Raw genomic sequence first — 18,918 nt, 5'->3', positions numbered from 1 at the left:
GCCACGCACTCTTATCTGCTTACGGGATCTTCTAGACTCCAGTGCAGCAGGTGCGGAGAGGCCCTATCCGTAGTTCACATACTCATTCAATGCAAGGCACTCGACACAAGACGATACAAACACTTCAGAGTACTCTACAGACAACATATTTCCCTACATCTATCGTTGTTTCTTGGTGACGATGCCATGGTTTCCGCTAAACGCGTGTTTAATTATTTGTCAGACGTTAAGTTTTTAAACCTCATTTCCTATCACGCATAATAAAATCTGGTCCTATATACCAGCCATCACTATTTTCTTTAAATGATTTTACTATGTCCGGTTTGCACGTTTTTATAGCTACATTTTTGTGGTAAGGACTTCTCTTCATTAGGTAACTTCTTTTCTGGCGCTCAATGCCCTCGTTGGCCTTGCGCCACAAAACTCCAGTCATCATCATCGTCAAGGATTTGGCAGATCCTAATTGTAGGTTCCTTGGCCGGTCGCAATTAACATCACAATGTTTGAACATATGGTGGCAGCTGTTGCGCCTGCAGGCAGTACGAAATCGAACGTGCACGGCAGACGGAGACATCGATAAGTGTTACCAAGAGAGAGGGAGACTGGATAAAACAATAAAAAGAGGCTGATGTACTAGGAATGTAGTCAAGGGTATTATGTCTGTATATGTCCACAAATTTGAACTAGTCCTTTGCTGGGTCCCTGGCCACTGTGGTATAGCCGGGAACGAAGCAACGGATCGAATGGCTGCTGCTGCTACACTCTCGAATGCAGTAGACATAACCACATTACCCTACACCGACGTGAAACCACACATCAGAAAACAACTTCGCAAAACATGGCAAACACACCGGAGTGAAAAGACAGACAACAAGTTACACTTAATAAAACCAAACTTGGGACCATACACCACCGACACACGCAATAGATACATTGAAGTAGCCTTGGCCAGATTACAGATAGGGCACACTCATGCAACGCACTCGCACCTTCTCACTGCATCTCCAAGACCTCTGTGCAGCAGGTGCGGAGAGGCCCTATCCGTAGTGCACATACTAATCACATGCAAGGCACTTCACACAACACGACACAAACACTTCAGAGAACTCTACAGACAACATATCCCACTACATCCATCGCTGTTTCTAGGTGACGAAGCCATTGTTTCTGTGAAACGTGTGTTTGAGTATTTGTCAGACGTTAAGTTTTTAAACCTCATTTCCTATCACGCATAATCAAATCGTGCCCTATACACCAGCCATCACCATTATCTTTAATTGATTTTACTATGTTCGGTTTACACGTTTTTATACCTACCTTTTTGTGGTATTCACTTCTCTTCATTAAATAACTTCTTCTCTGGCGCTCTTTGCCCTCAGTGGCCTTGCGCCATTAAACACCAACCATCATCATCATCGTCTTGAATTTGATTATGACTGATTGGCGTTCAGAAAAGTAAAGCAAAATGTGCTGCTATTTTTCGCTCTCTCTGCTGCTGTCGGGAAACACTGAAGGAAATAACGGGCTCGATTTGTTGCCGGTGAGTGCTGCCCCCAACGCAATGGACCTTTTCCACTACAAGAGCAGCGCCATCAGTGGCGAACATGGAAATACTATTGGTGACGCTTTCGGCCACGTAGCCTGCGACGCTCTTGTCCCGGGGCGCGCCCGTAGTGATCGCTAATAGGCTTGCCTAGCACGAACGTCACGCTTCAGTTTTTAACACCGAAGTACGAGAGACGCGCGTGAATTAAGGCACCCTCCGCTGCTTACTACTTTGGGTGTGATGGCCCCTTGCAAGAAAACTTGCATTAGGCGCCGCTGAAAGGCAATGGCTCTGACGGGTGAATGTCGCGTTCGTGACTGCTTTGGTGCGACGAGAGACATGGCAGCGGGAAGCCGAATGCGTTCACTCGTTCAGGGTCCAAACCACGAAATGTACCTCTTGCGTTCCACGCTGAGCTCGTCGCAATGCAGCCGTCTGCCGCACACGCCACTAAGCAGGACCGAAGTGGTCGCACCTTTGCCGAAGCGACAATCCAGCAGGATGTTGCTCGCCAAAAATACCCGCAAGACAGCCGCCGACCCGCAAATCATGCTCTCCTGTTCGCTGCAGATTTCGCTGCAGACTTCACTTTCATTTTTACCGATTTTCATGACAAAGGAATCAATCACACTTTTTTTAAGTTTCACCAAAAACAAAACAAAAATGTCGATAATACACTTACTCGTTGGGATTGTAAAATACTGTAAGAAGTGTGATTTATTGGCCAATGTTAAACGGCATTACATTTACTTGTTCTAGCTCTTCTAGCTTTAGGAGCCGTTCATTTTATTGCGCCGCTGATACTCGGCAGGATGCGCCGAAACAGTTCGGAGCGTTCTGTTTGGAAGTGGGAAAGGGAGAGAGAGAGCTTTAGTCGCGCAGAAGCAGGAAGCTTTGGGCTCTCCCTGCCACATTGGTCAGCCAGTAGATTTTGCTCCCTGGCGGCTTCTTCGGCCTTCTGGCCAAGGCGTAGTGCATTAGGGGATCGGCGTCCAGACGAAATGACTAAATGCCACTTTCCAAGCGCTTCAGCATATGTATCGCTGATACCGTCTGCACAGGACTTACCGAAGGAGGAGAGAGGGTGTCCTTCATAGGCTACAAAAAAGGTTCTGAGGTGCCATTCTGCCTAACCAATACTGCAAATGAACGACGAATACACGCAAGCGATGCGGGTGCAGTGTTAGCAGCGGGCGAGAACATCGGAAGCTCGCGGAGACGAACATTACGGAGTGATGAGTACCGCGGCCGGAAATGAAAATTAGGAAGTGATGCCTACCGCGATAGCGGTGTAGCTTGCTTAAACTATTTGCGGTTTTGAGTCTGGTTCTGTGATACGTTGTGGTTGGAAAATGTACGTTCGGATTAACGAGATTTTCTCTACACAGCCTTAAGGCAAAACCAAGCAATAGCGAGGCATTTCTGTTTCTGTGGAGGCAGCAGTGCTGTTTAACAGATTTCGGTCGATTCAGATTCCACTGCAGCTTCACACAGCTCTTTCCGCGCTACCCCAACACGCCTACTTTTCGCCCAAGCACATCGTGGCCACCACATTGGAGAGAGAGTAGTGGTTCCTGCTTTGTCACAATGTCTTGTAAATCTCTTTTTAGATCAGTTGAACAAACAGAATCTGAAGTACTACCACGAGAAAAAGGCGTGAACATGAGATTTGCATAACTTGAAGCATGTGTCTAGTGACAGGGTTACTAAGTTGCCGTTATTGGGTTAGAAGCTCTTCGTAAACCCTTTTCGGGATTCTGGCGTTTGTGGTAGTGGCTTTTTGATTATTGATTGATTGATTGATTGATTGATTGATTGATTGATTGATTGATTGATTGATTGATTGATTGATTGATTGATTGATTGATTGATTGTGAGGTTTAACGCGCAGACGCTGTGCAGGAGAAGAGGCGCTCCGTAGTGGAGGGCTCCGGATTAATTTTGGCTACTTGGGGATCTTTAAAGCCGGCGTAAATCCGTAACATACGGGTGTTTTCGCTCTTTACCTCCATCAGAAAGCGGCCGCCGTGGTTGGGAATTGAACCCGCGTCCTTAGGGGCTCGGCAATTAGGATTCGACTGCTGGATGCACTCATCGATCTCGTGAGTGAGTCAGTCGGTCGGCAGGTTGGTTGATCGGTAGGTCACGCATCTTTTATTTCTAGGCTGACATATAAATGTAATTTTCAGCCGTTGTCTCGAGAAGAATGTCCAACAATGAGAATTAGCACGACGAGAATATAGTATAGCATAGCATAGCATAATAATGATTTACTGTACAAAACAACAATGTGTGAAATACTGCACGTTGACACCGCGATCACCAACAATGCCAATATCGGGACAAAGTCAACCATAGTACACACACAGCATTTTTGGGCATGTCTAAACTCCCGCAACCAATTACTTGAAATTTATTGACAGTTTCACAATGCATTTTGAAATACCTGGTAGTCAAGGTTGGATCCTGTGGGGCTGCACCATTAGTTCTTAAGGATGGCTGTACAAGGTTCGGGAAAGACGGAAGCCATGAGCCGGTATACTCTCTTGGCGGAAACTGTTGAAGCGTGCACAATACCAGGAGACTACGCTGCCCCGTATAATGTCCGGTAAGAAAAGCACCGGCTGAGCTCCCAGCGAGACTATATAAAAGTGGACGCCACGTAAAGTGCGCGCAAGTGGAGTCGCGCCGTGGAAGACCATGATGCAGGCGCATATAGAGCTATTATGACGACGGGGAGGGCTGGTGGGGGGAAGTCGCAAGTCGATATTTTTGGACCACGCTGAAGCCAAACCTCGAGGCAACATAACAGAGGGCGCTTGCTCTTCAGATGGGGCGTTCTACAAAGTATTTTTGCCTGCGTTAGCCTCAAAATTAAACTTTCCCTGCATGCTAAATATTACTACCATAAAACGGCCATGATGGTTATTAACAAGACGCACCCGAATGTCTGAATGTCGTTGAGTAGGATAACTGGGGCCACTTCCATCATTCCTTCTAAGTTGTACCAACAGTTGCAAGCCTTACGAATACAGTAGAATGCGCAATCACCGTAAAAACACCCCCCTTGCGCAATGTCTAAGCGCTCTCTCGGGGACTACAATCACCAACTATCTCAGCGTCCTTCTCTGGCGGTCCCGGTTCTCCCGAAGTTTTTTGGATGCTCTCCATTGCAGAAGGCACTCCATGGTCCAAATGAGGCCAACAGCGAAGCACAGCGCTCCCAGCAGCACGTATAGACCGGCGTACGACCCTCTCCTGTCTCTGTAGTAGCCTGTGTGAGCGGAAGGAAAAACAGTGCCTTAGGCAAATAATGTGTCAGTAAAGAAAACCGAGCTAGTTGGTAAGGTTGCATGTTGAACAGCGCTAACAAGACGGGGACGTAGAAAAAAGGAAGAAAGATGTCTGTTAGCGCTGTTCAAAAAAAAAAAAGAAAGTGTAGTGCGAATGGCGAGAGCAAACGTCGCTGCCGAATCTACTTCGGACACAGCCAATAGTGTGGGTTTGCAAATTTGCGGCTTCGGTTCATATTGCTTGATCATGTCAGCACACGGGTGAGCAAATCCTCGCCAATGATCATGTGGAAGCATTTGCGTCAGTGCATTGACGGTTTAATCAATTTTTACAGTGAAACTGTTTATGGCTAGTGTTCGGTAAATTGGGCAAAACCGTGGGCAAAAAGACCTTTGAGAAAAAAAAACCGTTGTAAGTCCAATTTTATAGAGTCTTTTCAAAAATACAGTGATATGACAATTGCCCCCAAATATGACTCCATCGTCATTCCCAGTGTATTTCACAGTGAAGGAATAATCGTTGCAGAATTTTCTTCTGCTGACAATACCTCTGTTTGCGGGAGGATGTTTAGAGAAAACGAATGTAACTCTTCTTGTTTCTTGAAACTTGCCAACAAATTATGGCATTTAGCGGCTGTCAATACGCTGAGTTTTGTTTACTCGTCAGGAATACCAAATTAACAGTTTAGTTTTATATCCTATGCAACTCCCGCCTGCAGTACTCTAGTTTTTTAAGTTTCAACAAGAAATCATATAGCCATTGATTACAAAAATGATGACGAAAACAAAGAGTAAATGATTTATAATAAGTGTTGAGAAAAATAAATAGTGTACTTACATTCATTATGCATGTGTGTGATGTCTTTAATATACGGCTTATTATAAGCCGAAATGGCTCCTAATTTTTTATGGTTCCACTGTGGAATGGTTTCTAATTGTTTCGAACACCAACGTTCTTGCTTTCTGCCCCGCCTAGTTGGCGCGTTGGCGTAGTCAGCATCGCCCTTTCTAGTTTCGTTCTCGTGACAACATTCATACGCGCTTTGGTTGTTTGCACCCAGAACAAAGTTGCGAGGCTCGCCGTACGTGCATTATGTTTTAGCCGATCTGATACCTTGTTACTTAGCTGGTTTCATTCATGTTTCGTCTTTGCCTTAAGGTTTCATGCCGTGTTTAAGTAATGATGCATTAATTTTGCGCCACTCTGCCTTTGTTTTCTCGCTTTTGAAAAAATAATACTGACACCCCCAGCGTTATGTACCATGCTTCCGTGCCACGTTTCGAGTCCTGGCTTATGTTTGATCACGAAAGCAATACCTACATACGCACTGCCGGGCTTTTGTGGTTGAATGTGGATTTGGAATGACGATTTATTCAATTATTCATTCGGTGCACGAAACAAGCGATTTACGTATCAAGCGGCAAAGCGTTTTTTTATCGGAAAGACACGTCTACAGGCTTGTTTAGCGCGTTTGCGTAATTACTGCGTAACAGAAATTAAGCGTTAACAGCATTAAAAAATAGGTAAATCTCTACTGACAAGTACTAAGAGAAATGAAGCGCATAAATGCCCCCCCCCCCTCAAAAAAAAAAAAAACTGGGCTATCTTAATCGACAGTATTTTTATAAAGAATACATCCGCCAAAAGTGACCCGTGTAGGCACAGTAATCCTAAAAAGCTGAATGCACTGAGTGAAGGTGTCTTGTAGACGAGAGGAGAAGGTTGATCGGTATACCACTTGAAGCTGCCACTTCTTTAGTGCATCCCGAGCAGTGAAACTTTTTCAAATATTCCAGAATCTACCCGTATGTACTTGATGGGGATAACGAACTTTCCAGCCGCCTCTAGAATTGCGGATCACCTACAAGTCTGCCCGTCTTTCCACTAACTAGGGCCTTGCGCCGTGAAGTCATACATGGGCCAAGAGCTGCGGAGCGCTGGACGGTCACTGATTCATGAAAAAAAAGTGAAATTTTCGGCGTTTAAAGGGGTACTGAAATCAAAATACATGTTGCACTAGATCGATGGATGAGCTCACGGTCAACACAAATATGACACTCTTATGCGGAGCTCTGTAAACATAAGGTAGAGAATATGGCAAGAGTAAAGGTAGGTGCCGCCAGCACTGGCTATACCGCGCAACTTGCACTATTTATGGTTAAAACGTCCAGCGGGCGCAACATCTTTTATGGTTCCCACTGGATGGGGCTACTCGTCTATGCTGAGGGCGGTGGTACTGCTTTTGGAGGAAGCGTGCGAGCTACGCACGAGCAGTTCGTTCGACGCCAACGTTCGGGTGCATTTAAAAGTACAACATTTGTTCCTGCAACAATTGTATAGCGTCAATATTGGTCACGGTACGCGCGAAGGAACATTTTGTTTAGTGGTCCGGAGCTGCAAACGACGTGGGAGTTCAGGAAAACAGCATTGATTTCAGCAAAATTCTCAGCAATTAGGGCGTCATCGGCCCGGAATCAACGCTAAATGGCCATGAAAAGGCCAGACTTTTGTTTGAAAACAATTTTCTGGTTCCCTTTAGCGTACCTTGAACGTGTCGAGCGTAGACATGGACTATTAGGTGCACCATACCGGAGAGGCCGGAATAATTTTCTTGACCTAGGGTTTTTCAACACGCGCCGAAATAGCGACACATTGGCGTTTTTGGTCCTCACGTCCACCTGACAAGTGGCCGTCGTGACCGGGATTGAACAAGTGTCCCTCGGCCCGGCAGCGTAACGCCTTAGGCACTGAGCTACCGCGCAGGCACGGATTGATTAAGACAGAAAATGGCGGCCTCCAACATACGGCTAAATCTACCGTGTACCCACCATGCTGGCTCAGTTGCTAAGGCGTTCTGCTGTTGAGCACGAGGACACTGGTTCGATTCCCCGCCGCGACGGTCGCTTTTCTTATGGAGGCGGAAAGCAAGAACGCCAGCGTGTTCGAGATTTTAGCGCACGTTAAAGACCCCCAGGTGGTCAAATTAATCCTGAGCCCTCCCCTAGGGCACGCCTCATCGCCTGTGAAGAGTCCACATGTTAAACCCCACTATCAATCAAATCTACCGGACACGTATTATGGTTTTCACCATAGTCAAAGCCCATAATCCTTTCACAAACTCAATGAGACCTTACCAATGAGAAAAGGCCTGGGAAAAGCCACAAGCGCGCAGGCGAGTGAGTAGAAACTGCAGGCCAGTGGCAGGTTCTTCAGCCCGAGGTACTCGACGGTGATGACGGCGAAGAGCATCTGGATACCGCCGCTGGCAGGGCCGTACAATAGTGCGACCAGAACGAACAGAGCCATCGATTTTACATATATGATGGCCACCAATGACGAGGCCAACAGCAGGAAGGATATCGCCATCACGTGCCTCCTGTGTTGTGGATCAAGAGACAACAGCGCCTAGTTGTCCACGGGTGGCACGAATATCAAAAATTCCTAAAAATGTCCGCCAGCATGGTCACAAGGAGCATAAGAGCACTAAGGGCATAACAACAGTTTGAGCTTAAGAACTGAGATGCTCGGTTGCAAAAGATGTTTACTGGTGATTGTAGGTGGGGACGGTTTCTACCTTTTGTACTGTCCCAAAAATAAAAAATTAGCCACGGGTAGTTCAAGAGTTATGCAGGGGGAGTGGATGCTTATTATATATTTTTAACAATTCCTCTGGCTTGCAGTGGAGACTGGAGGTTATCTATTTTGGTGAATATGCTTACAACAGAGAAGATTTGGAGCAACTTTTATTAAAGCGAAGCTTTATATGTTTAGGGTTTTGGCGGCATTTTGGTTCTGCCTGAGAAAAAAACGATTTCGAGCAAGGCCAAGTTTCCGCGTTGGCTCATCTCAAAGAAGCTGTAACTCGTGTTTTCTCAAAAATTTCCCAGCATAAATTACTCGGAATTTGGCTGCTAGAATCACTTTATCATTACTCCCAGTTTCATTTGCTCGGAATAATTAGTTAGTTCATAGCGAAGTTGTAAGCGTTGCAGAATTTTTGTCTGTATAAATATTGGTGATTTCCGAAGAAATATGGTTACAGGAAACACCTCCGTTGTTTTAACAAAACTATCCGGGAAGAAAAAAAGTGGCCTTTAGCCGCTAAGGCGGCTCGATCATTACTACGAATTTCATTTACTTGTCATAGCGGCTAAAGGCCACTTTATTTCTTCCTGGATTGTTTTGTTAAACCAACTGAGGTGTTTCCTGTAACCATATTCCTTCCGAAAGAAAAGAAGTGGCCTTTAGCCGCTCAGGTGGCTCGATCATTACTACGAATTTCATTTACTTGTCATAGCTGACAGTGAAGTTGTGCTTTTATGGCAGGGAAACGAAGCGCCCAGGTTGTTCGGCCAGAATAAATTTGTAGTTCTCTTTACGCATTCACACACCCACTGTGGCTACAATTGCGATATTATAAGAAACATAAATACGTGTACATGTGCTAATATGTACCCTTGTACAGCTTAGATGGACATCTAGCTTCACAGAGGGGAATGAAATCCTTGTTTTTATACAATAGCTTCATTTTTAACACTATGTATAATATTTTTTTTGGTAAAAAAGGCTGCCAATTGCTAAGCGCTGATGAATGCAATGGTACCTTTGTTTGTAATTTCAGGCATCCCACAAGGGTCTCATCCGTGCTAATTACTCTCTTAATTTGCAATGTTCCCTTACCAAATACCATCTCCTCTAATATAAGGCGTTTTGAGGGTGATTCAGTTATTTATTATTGAAGAAAACGTCTGCTTACCAACTTGAAACTCGGTGTGATCTAGAGAACGTTTATTCTATCCGCGATACCTTCATAATGAACTGTAATTATACTAAGAAAAAATAATGAGCTTCACGTCAACCTTGCAATAAATCTAACTAGATAGTCATTTTATCTTCCCTTAGCTACCACACTTCTTACAAGTAATTCGGCGTTATAATTCCAGGACCTACTTGGAAGACTTCCATTGACCCTAATAAACACAATGCTATCCGCACTCTTGGCAGTTTGCCCTGTAGCTTCTCCATCGCACTAACGAAACTGAAACTTTTTTTATAAAATCTTAGCACGACCTAAACTCAACTATTCGCTAGTGTGGTAGCCATACGTCAACGTTTATACCATATGCTTCGAATTAATTGAAAATTGTGCCGCAAACTTCCTTTTCTCAGATCAGTCTGTGGAATCCAAATAATACGGGCGCCAGCTCAGTCTGGCCTCCCTGGCAACAAGGAACTGTACAACGCTGATCGAGGCTTCACCGACCTGGCCGACCTTACCGACACCCGTAACGCTCTCTCGCTGAGCGGACGAAGACAGGCTGGTCACCTACTGAGGCGTCTTAAACCACTACAAGCTGGGAAGGGCTGAATGCTCTGCAACGGACAGGAGCCTCTCCAGATGGCAGGCAGTGGAGTGGCGCCTTCTCCAGACACCTTCTCCAACCGTGTATTGCACAACCGCTGCTAACCGGAGCGATATTCCGGCGCATGTAAAGAGTGCGGATAAAGGGTCGTACCAGAATCACAAGATCTGGGCTTGCCCAAGAAAGGCGAACTGAATTAATTCACAAGAATAGATATCAGAGTTTAGCATTTAACATTAGACGCACCGAGCAGTGGAAGGTTATGCTGCACAGCTCGGACCCGAGAAAGCGGGTCCATCTCATTTAGATAGTAGACGCCGTTGCCAGGAAAGAAGGATTCGTGGCTGCTGACCAAGGGTGGCTCTTCAAGCCTTTTCCTTCCTTACTTCTGTTGATGGTCAAATAAATGTTGTCCCTCGCTCACTACAGTACGGGAAGTGTAAATGATACGAAATGAACGTTAAATCTACTCACCCTTTCACTTTCCTTCTAAATTCACGCCTGTTTCTTTTCCAGCAAATCTACCATACCATGCCCCCACTCACTAACTCACCTTTTTGTTGCCACTCTGTTTGTTAATGTTTAATGCCCACACCACCACAAAGGCAGTACAGTAGGGCTTACAAACTAAAAAACAAAAAATAAAAAATACAGCAAGTTTCAGTTGCCATCAAAAGAGCGCAATCACTCAAGCGCGAGCGAGGAAAATACAGCACTGTCAATATTGAAAAGAATATAGTTACGTTCAGTTCAATACTACAGTAGCTTAAATCGGACTAACAGCGCATTTCCGTGCACAGTTTTTTAACACAATGCAGCATGAAAACCCATTCAGGCGTACAAAGGTCAGCAGAGAACAAAAATACATTATAAAAAATAGATACTATCGCCACCTACAAAAAAGCTGTAAAAACATCGTAAAAAGAATCGCTTCGAATGCCCGACACAACTGCTGACAAAAACCCATTTTACGACCTGACATATTTGGGAAAAAAGATCTTGCAAAGATTGAAGTGTACCGTTTGTACTCTCGTACTTTGTAAGCAGGGTCCACGCGGCCTGATTTATAATGTGATGCTGTTATGTAAACTTGTCACCTGTTTTAGAAAATTTTATCCACGGAATAATTTCAAGCGGAGCTTGCTTTGGCGATGTTCCAATATATTCCATTTTAATGCTAGTGTTTAAAGTGTTGCACCATTCTCTATTTATAACGTGTTTCTTTAATACATATGCCGCCGCCGGGTTGTGCACCTTTTTTAGATTTGGTTGTCCATCAAAGTCCAACAGCGATTGTTTGAAATTTCATCCAGCAGCAGTCATCACTTCAAAGTTGGAATTCTGAGCAGCTGGTGAAATATTTATTTTACTAATTCGTGTCCACAGCAACCACAGATTAAAACCGCCTTCCCGATTTTATGGCATTAATCACTGACCTGGCTATATCCAAGACGCCGATGCATTCCTACCCTTTTGAATATCACTTCGTTTCAGCGTAGTCTCTGAGCTGTTCTTGGTCGAGGCTTCCATGGGACGAGGCGTGGTAACGCGGGCGCAGTGATGTGGAGAGGGTATAGCCAAGCGAGGGGGAGAGCGAGCGCCAAGCAGAGGCGCAGAGTAATGGGGAGAGGGAAGCGGGTGCCAATTGCAGGTGGGCGGAGTCAAGGAGAGGAGAAGAGCAGTAACTCCTCCAAAGTGCAGATGGTTCGGAGGAGCATGCATATATTGACTAACGCGCCTGGAGATCGTTTCTCAAATCTTACGAAATTGTTTAAAGTCGCGCTCTCTGCGGAAGATCAGGGCGCCGTCGGGACGCCAGCAGACATGAACAGTGATCGATCTGCTGGCTTTGGAAACTTCTGTGAAGCTTAGCCATGCGAATAGAGAACGCCAAGCATATTCCCTGGTAATATCAGTGTTCACGCCGGCAAGTGCGTGACGCTGGCCCTCTTCGCAATGCGTGGCATTGCAAGTTTAACTTGCACACAGATATAGGTAAAACGAAAGAAAAAAAGGAGAGGGAGCAAAAATGAAATATACAGAAACAGGTGAGGGGCGGAAGACACTTTTCATTGTCGGCGGTTGTTTGGCTTCCAGAACGTGACATAATCCACGGCAGCCTTACTCTGCGCGTTGGAAGAAAAAACTTCCTTATTGTGAAACGAAATAAACACGTAGTACCTTTGGCAAACCTTCCTGTCCGATATCTGGCCGGATAGAAGTTGTGCGACGACGTAGCCCGCTCCGATGCAGGAGACCACCAGAGCAGCCTGCCATTCGGACAGTCCTTGGCCCATAGCGTGATCCGCAAGCGTGACACCGTAAAGAGTGATTACGGACGCGTACACAACGCTTGACAGCATGATGACGTGAACGATAGGCCTTCTTAGGAAGCCGAGCTCGCTGTGGACAACAGACACAAGCGTTGTTTTCCTCACGCGGCTGGCTGTGTTGGCATTTCCTGCTGCTCCGTTCGTGGCGTCCTTTGTCTTCTGGCTCGGCCACTTCTCACTGCCTGCTTCACCAGTGTAATTTTGTTCTACTTGTGAACTATGAGGCATGTCTCTCGGTGAGGCATTTGCAGCGGACATTTTAATCCGCGTTTCTGTCTGCACTGAGTAAATCGCTACGCGTGTCTTGGGCTCAGCGTAGAAACCATTAATCTTTTTTTCTTCGCATGCACCAGAAACAGTGCGGTGTGATAAACTATTGCACCACTTTCCTTCTACTTTTTCCTCTATATCACCGTTGACACACTCTCCGCTGCCACGCAGATCAGGCTTCTTGACACGGTCTTGTGGATTAGTCAAAAGAATACACCCTGCAGCAGCGTTGAGAGTCAAGCCACCCACTATGACGAAGGTTCCACGCAATCCGTACTGGTCGTTGATGTAGACAATGACGGAAGGGAACACTAAGGTGGCCAGACTGCTGCCTGCCCAGTTTATCCCGCTTGCCGACGCCCGATACCTGAAAACAACAAAAAAGTGTAGCATGTACATTAGAATCGAGGGACTAAAGAAGGATGGGCCATAGTTTAAGTTTTTAATTCAAGTTTTTCAAATGACCTACATTAAAAACTTACCGTCCCTTCTTAAAGAAAGCTGTATTACATAAAAAATGCATCAAAAGTGCATCAAAATCTTCGCGAAAGGTGTGTCCAAGCTTCGATGAAAGTGCGTCCAATTGATCATTAAACCTCCGAAGACCCAAATCTCAAACGAAGAACGATCCCATGCGACAATTTTGCGCGAACTAAGTAAACGCATTTCGGAACGATCTAAATGTATACTCATACGTGGCTTATGAGATAAAGGTATGCTGTTGTAGTAGTTCTTCATGATCGATGCGTGTAGTGACTATCTCGAACCATTCCTTTTTCCCAATTTTCAATTAACTGTTTTAACACAACGAATACGGGACTTCAGGCACACGGCACATGTCCAGAGATCTTATCAGAGCTTATCGTTCGACCAACCGGTCTGTGGGAAAATGCATTACCTTTTCGACAGAACGCTATCGGTCCGACTGCAAAAGCTTTAGCTTTAAAAACACAAGGCTTCACTAAGATTCTGTGCGCGTTTTTTGTTGGAAAACAATGACTTACTTGTTGAAGTAGATGTTGATCGCATACTCATTGGAGATATAAAGCAATCCTTGGCCGAGTCCTGTTTACAGGAACAAGAATAATTTATTATGGCGCTACAAAAATGGCAGCGCATATTGCCGTTATCTTACCGGCCAGTAAGCCGCAGCAGAGTATTATTCCAGTGACATTGTAGAATGCAGCACACAGAAGCACTCCAATTGCGGTGATCATACATCCCGCCATGGAGACGACACATGGGGGGAACTTCCGCAGAAGCAGTCCGACAAGGACACCTGAACATGCACGGAGGCACGCCGTGAAAAGCGTTCACATACTTATTGAATGTCGTCTGTGCGTTTGCAGGGTAAGTTGTCAAAGTATAATTACTAACGACGGGATTCTATAGTTCCTGCCACAAGCTACGAGCAGCGCTGTGTAGGTTCCATTGTAAACAACCTGCCCACCGAGGGCGCCTAACTCACCGTGAAGAAAGCGAACAAAAGCGCCTGGACCTTGCGGTTCCACTTGCAGGCAGGAGAAGTCGGAAATTTCCTTTTCAGGCCTCCTTCATGGTGAGTTAGGCGCCCTCAGTGGGCGGGCTGTTTACAATGGAACCTACACAGCGCTGCTTGTAGCTTGTAGTATGAAGTATAGTGTGCAGAAGCATGGAATGAAATTGTAATGATAAGTTTATCTGCAGACAAAATACAAGTTTGTTTTATTACAAAGATTTCGTGTTTTCGTGTTATTAGAAAGATTTCGTGCAGTCTACAAAGCAGTGATCAATTGTCTCTGGTCGAGTACAGAGCCGACAGTCTGTCGACCAAGCTATAAACAGACCTTGGCCTTTCATCTGAGTTTTTTCATCTTTCATCTAAAGCGTGCCAGTGTGTAACTTAAAGAAAAATATTTTAACACCTGGCGGAACACACCTTACACACTCTATTTTGGACATCCTGGTACGGACACTGTAGGTACAGAACACGATATAAAGGTGTAGGAAAAAGCCCAGAAACGAGGGCATCAGAAATCGACTCGCGCGAAGCAGTAAATATGTACTCAAGGCTAAACCGAGCCTGTAAGAAGCGAAACGTGTCAACCACTTCTTTGAGGAAACCTCGCGGGCTTCGGGCTGCGTCCACAGACAGCGAAGACACTACAATATCAGGGAGAAAATGTGCAAGACGTATTTGCAGTACAGCTTTCAAAAAAGGATGTTGAACATCTCGAAAGTAGAATAAACGAGAAAGAAGCTGCCAAAGAAACAGACGAACAAGCCCAAGTCCCTCTCGCACAACCGGAAGAAAAAGGTTATCGCGACGCATTGGCTCACTACGCGAACACCAAATGAAGGTTGCAAAAATCCGGTGAAAAGCCTGTATCCTGAGTCGTGAGCAATGTAACACCTGTAGGACATAAAGAAGCCCGGTCACAAGAAACGTGTTACACGCCCGCGCACAAGAAAAGATGGACAGCTGCCGTCCCCGCCAGTCATTCACTTGGCGCTGTAGCTTCACCGCCTGCTCCGACCAATGCGAGTTAGTGTTGCGAAACTGCGAGAGGGGTACTCCTAAATAAGTTAGGTCTCTATTCCAATTGACTCCGCCGAAACAATCGGGTGTGGTTCCCCATTCTCCCATCCAAAATCCGCAGCTTTTCTCGAGATTCAGGGCCTTACCTGAAACCTCGCAAAATTCTTGTGTAATGGCAAGAGCATTCTCCACGCTGGCCTTGTCAGTACAAAATAAAGCGACATCATCGGCATATGCTAAAATTTCCACTTTGAAGGACGATAGCGTGAACCGTCTAACATTATTGTCCTCTATTATGCGCATGCATAATGGTTCCAGATATGAGCAAAACAGGAGTGGTGATAATGGGCACCCTTGACGAACCGATAAAAGAAGGTGGATTTGTTGGGTTAGTCGATTGTTGACTAGCACTCTTGTCGGGCCATTAACATAACATATTTGAATAGCTTCGGTAAGCCAAGATCCTGCGTTCACATGCTGTTGGGCACGAAACAGGAATTGGTGACTGACGCGATCGAATGCCTTTGCCAAATCTAGTTGCACTAAGGCTACCTGGGCGGACGTACCCGAAACACACTCCAATATAGACCTTGCTATGTGTATGTTAGTTTGAATAGATCGCCCACGGATGCCACATGTCTGATCGTCACCAGCTAGTAGCTCAATTACATTTTGAAGACGGTTGGCCAAAATCTTAGCGAAGACTCTATGACATTACATAAGGAAATGGGAAGATATCCTTCTACTTTACGCATTTTGTCAGGATTATTACTTTTGGGGATTAGAACAGTGTGGACTTCGTACAGCGTACCTGGAAGAAATCCAGTCTTGTAAGCCTCGCGGTAAACCTCAAGTAAAAATGGAGCCAGCAGAAAACAGAATGTGTGGTAAAATTCTGCAGTGAGACAATCAGGTCCCGGGGTTTTGCCTTTCGACAATGACTCAATGCTAGACACCAATTCTTGAATGCCAATCTCCTGGTCAATATATTCACACTCGTCTTGGTCTAATTTGGGCAGCAAACTAATGAATTTGTCAATGGAGTCCTCGCTCACCGCTCTTTTGGGAGTTTGGAATACAGTTCTATAGTAATCGACGAGGGCCATCATTATCACAGTAGTGCATGTCATCAGTAATTTACTCTTTATACTCAATTTCAAGAATTTGTTTAAACAGAGCATGACGGCGCTCATCGCCTACAGACCGGCGACACGGTTGCACTTCAACAAAGCGCTGTGATCTCGCTCGCACTAGTGCTCCCCGGTATTTCTCAACATCAAACGCCTGTAGCTGCTCCTTGACATTCCGAATGTCATCCATATATTGACCTGGACATCGGCCTTCAGGTTCATAAAGTGCTCTCAGCAATTTATTTAGGTGATTTATGTTGTTTCATTTCAAACGCCATCACTGTAGCCTCTTCAATTTACGTGACTTTCACTTCTTGCTCAACTAATTGCCACCGTGCGAGCATTGGCACATCATAGCGATTTCTTGCATTTTGCATAATTTCTGGCACACGATTTAAAAATGGCTGATGGGATAGTAAAGAATTATTTAATCTTCACAATTCCCAATTCAGGCAACTCCGACACTGTTGGCTACCATGCGCAGCAGATACAAGGCAATGGTCGCTAAAAAATACCGGATGAACAGAGTAGCTATGGACACACGGTAGAGAATCTAAAGAAACATAAATACGGTCTAGCCTAGCGTGAGAGGCTCCCTGTAAATGTGTAAAGCGATTTTGCAGTCGGACATTTTCTCCTATGTCACAAAGGTGAAAGTCACAAGCAATGTTTTCCAATGTCATAGCGCTTAAGTCCGATCGTTAGTGCTCACATGACCTGTCACTTGGGTTACACACACAGTTAAAACTCCCCTATGACCATTAAGTGGCGGTCAGTACGCATGTGACTCTGTAATGACAGGAAATATTCTTCCCGTTCGCGAGGTTGCGACGGTGCATAAATGACAATAAACCTCCATGACTGTCCCGCGATCATTTGGTCACATACGATAAGGCGTCCCTCCGAATCAGTGGATACGAATTCCACACATCATTGGAAGCGCTTGTTCAGAAAGAGCATACACCCAGCAGATAACCCTTTGGCGTGACTAACGCACACTTCGTACTCTGATTGAAAAGGAGCTAGAGCTTCCGCAGTCTCTTGATCCGACTGAATTTTTGTTTCTTGAATGGCCAATATATCAAGCTTCCAACGCCGCATTAGGTGAAGAAGCTGGCCTTGACGCCTCTTGTTACGTAAGACACGGACATTTAACGTTCTAAACTGAAAAGAAAGAGCTCCCATCATGACACCCTACAGCAGTGTAGCGTCTCTACCTCGCCTACCCAAAGTTCCATCAGGATCTGGATGTCGGGCAGCAGGACGGCGACCAGTAGTTGCACTTTCCGCAGCCGGGGAGGCAGTCAAAGCTGCCCCTGATGATGATGCAGGTTCGGCAACTAGGGGAGCCTCTAAGCTTATGAGGCCTGTATCGCAGGGGGATGTGGCACCCGGAACCAAAGCCGTCGATAGCACTGCCGAAGCAGCAGGAGCAGGATCCGAAGCATCCATGGCAAGGAACTTCTTCGCCTGCTTTATCTCCATGACCTCTGGTTTTCCGCCCGAAGCGTCAGCTTCATCAAGGGGCGCAGGTCGCTTTTTGGTACCAATGTCAAATTCCATTTCTTCATTCTCCGTTGACGGTGGTCGATCCAGGTAAGGTGGTGACGCGGCCCATGTTGCAGGCAAGACTGCAAGGTTAGCGCCCCCTCCTTGATCTTCAGGCGGTACCAAACGGGACGCATTCTCCGTGGGCACCGCAGGAGCCCTCTCTTCTCGCCGCTGCTCCGCAACAGCTTCCCCTGAAGAATCTACGAACTCACTTGCATCCATGGTGTGAGATGAAACAGTGTCATCCTCCGCTTCACGACCCGAACGAAGCTTGTCTGCGTAGGTTTGCTCACACACTGATGACAAGTGGCCGTAACGGTGGCATTTCTTGCAACGCGGAGTCTTGCACTGCCTCTTTATGTGGCCTACCCTATTGCAGTGCAAGCAGAGTGGCGGACGCCCAGGAATCAAGATGAGAGACTGTTGACCGTAGACGTCCAGTACGTGCGCCAGCGAGTTGACTGAGATTCCATCCTTCAGCGTGAATGACACGTCTCTGTTGGCCATCTGCCAAGCCTCCATGGCTTCACACCACCACATTTCTCTTGTGATAGACTGAACCTTGCCATACGGTTCCAGCGCTTCTACAATTCGGCGTTGCTTTATGGGCGGGGAAAGCCGAAGAAGCTTCATTTTGATATTCCTCCTCTCAGGATCAATGACCAGGCACTTGCGGCCTTTGACCGCAAGTTCGCCGCGCTCTACTAGCTTTTGTTTCGCTGCACCGTTGACGCATGTGACAAGCCACAAGTGACTCATCTGATATTGACCACAAGCAAGAATGTCCTTGGTGTAGACAACGGCAAGCAAAGCATCACGAAAGTCAGAAGTACAGTACGGTCGTCCAGACAAATCAGCATGCAAGAACACGGAGTTTATAACGGTGTTACCAGAAGGCAGGCGTCGAAGTAGG

General features: G+C 45.9%; 1 protein-coding gene across 3 annotated transcripts in view; it reads right to left on the bottom strand.

Moving 5' to 3' along the window:
• Nucleotides 1-1,425: 1,425 nt before the first annotated feature.
• Nucleotides 1,426-18,918, bottom strand: part of LOC144146761 (monocarboxylate transporter 12-like) — a 36,873-nt gene continuing 19,380 nt past the window's right edge. Inside the window, exons 3-7 of one of the 3 annotated variants that reach the window (XM_077678684.1) lie at nucleotides 13,942-14,085; nucleotides 13,811-13,871; nucleotides 12,385-13,173; nucleotides 7,975-8,216; nucleotides 1,428-4,820 (exon numbers count right to left, since the gene is read on the bottom strand). In XM_077678684.1, the coding sequence (XP_077534810.1) occupies nucleotides 4,657-4,820; nucleotides 7,975-8,216; nucleotides 12,385-13,173; nucleotides 13,811-13,871; nucleotides 13,942-14,085 (1,400 nt within the window). In that variant the 3' untranslated portion in view covers nucleotides 1,428-4,656. Of the gene's footprint in view, nucleotides 4,821-7,974; nucleotides 8,217-12,384; nucleotides 13,174-13,810; nucleotides 13,872-13,941; nucleotides 14,086-18,918 lie in introns of all 3 variants that reach the window. The other 2 variants (XM_077678685.1, XM_077678686.1) reach the window with 2 other exon arrangements.

Source organism: Haemaphysalis longicornis, unplaced genomic scaffold, assembly GCF_048455015.1.
Source record: "Haemaphysalis longicornis isolate Haplotype H1 unplaced genomic scaffold, Haemaphysalis longicornis Haplotype H1 scaffold_7, whole genome shotgun sequence".
NCBI classification, from domain to species: Eukaryota; Metazoa; Arthropoda; class Arachnida; order Ixodida; family Ixodidae; genus Haemaphysalis; species Haemaphysalis longicornis.
This window is presented reverse-complemented; position numbering and strand designations above follow the sequence as displayed.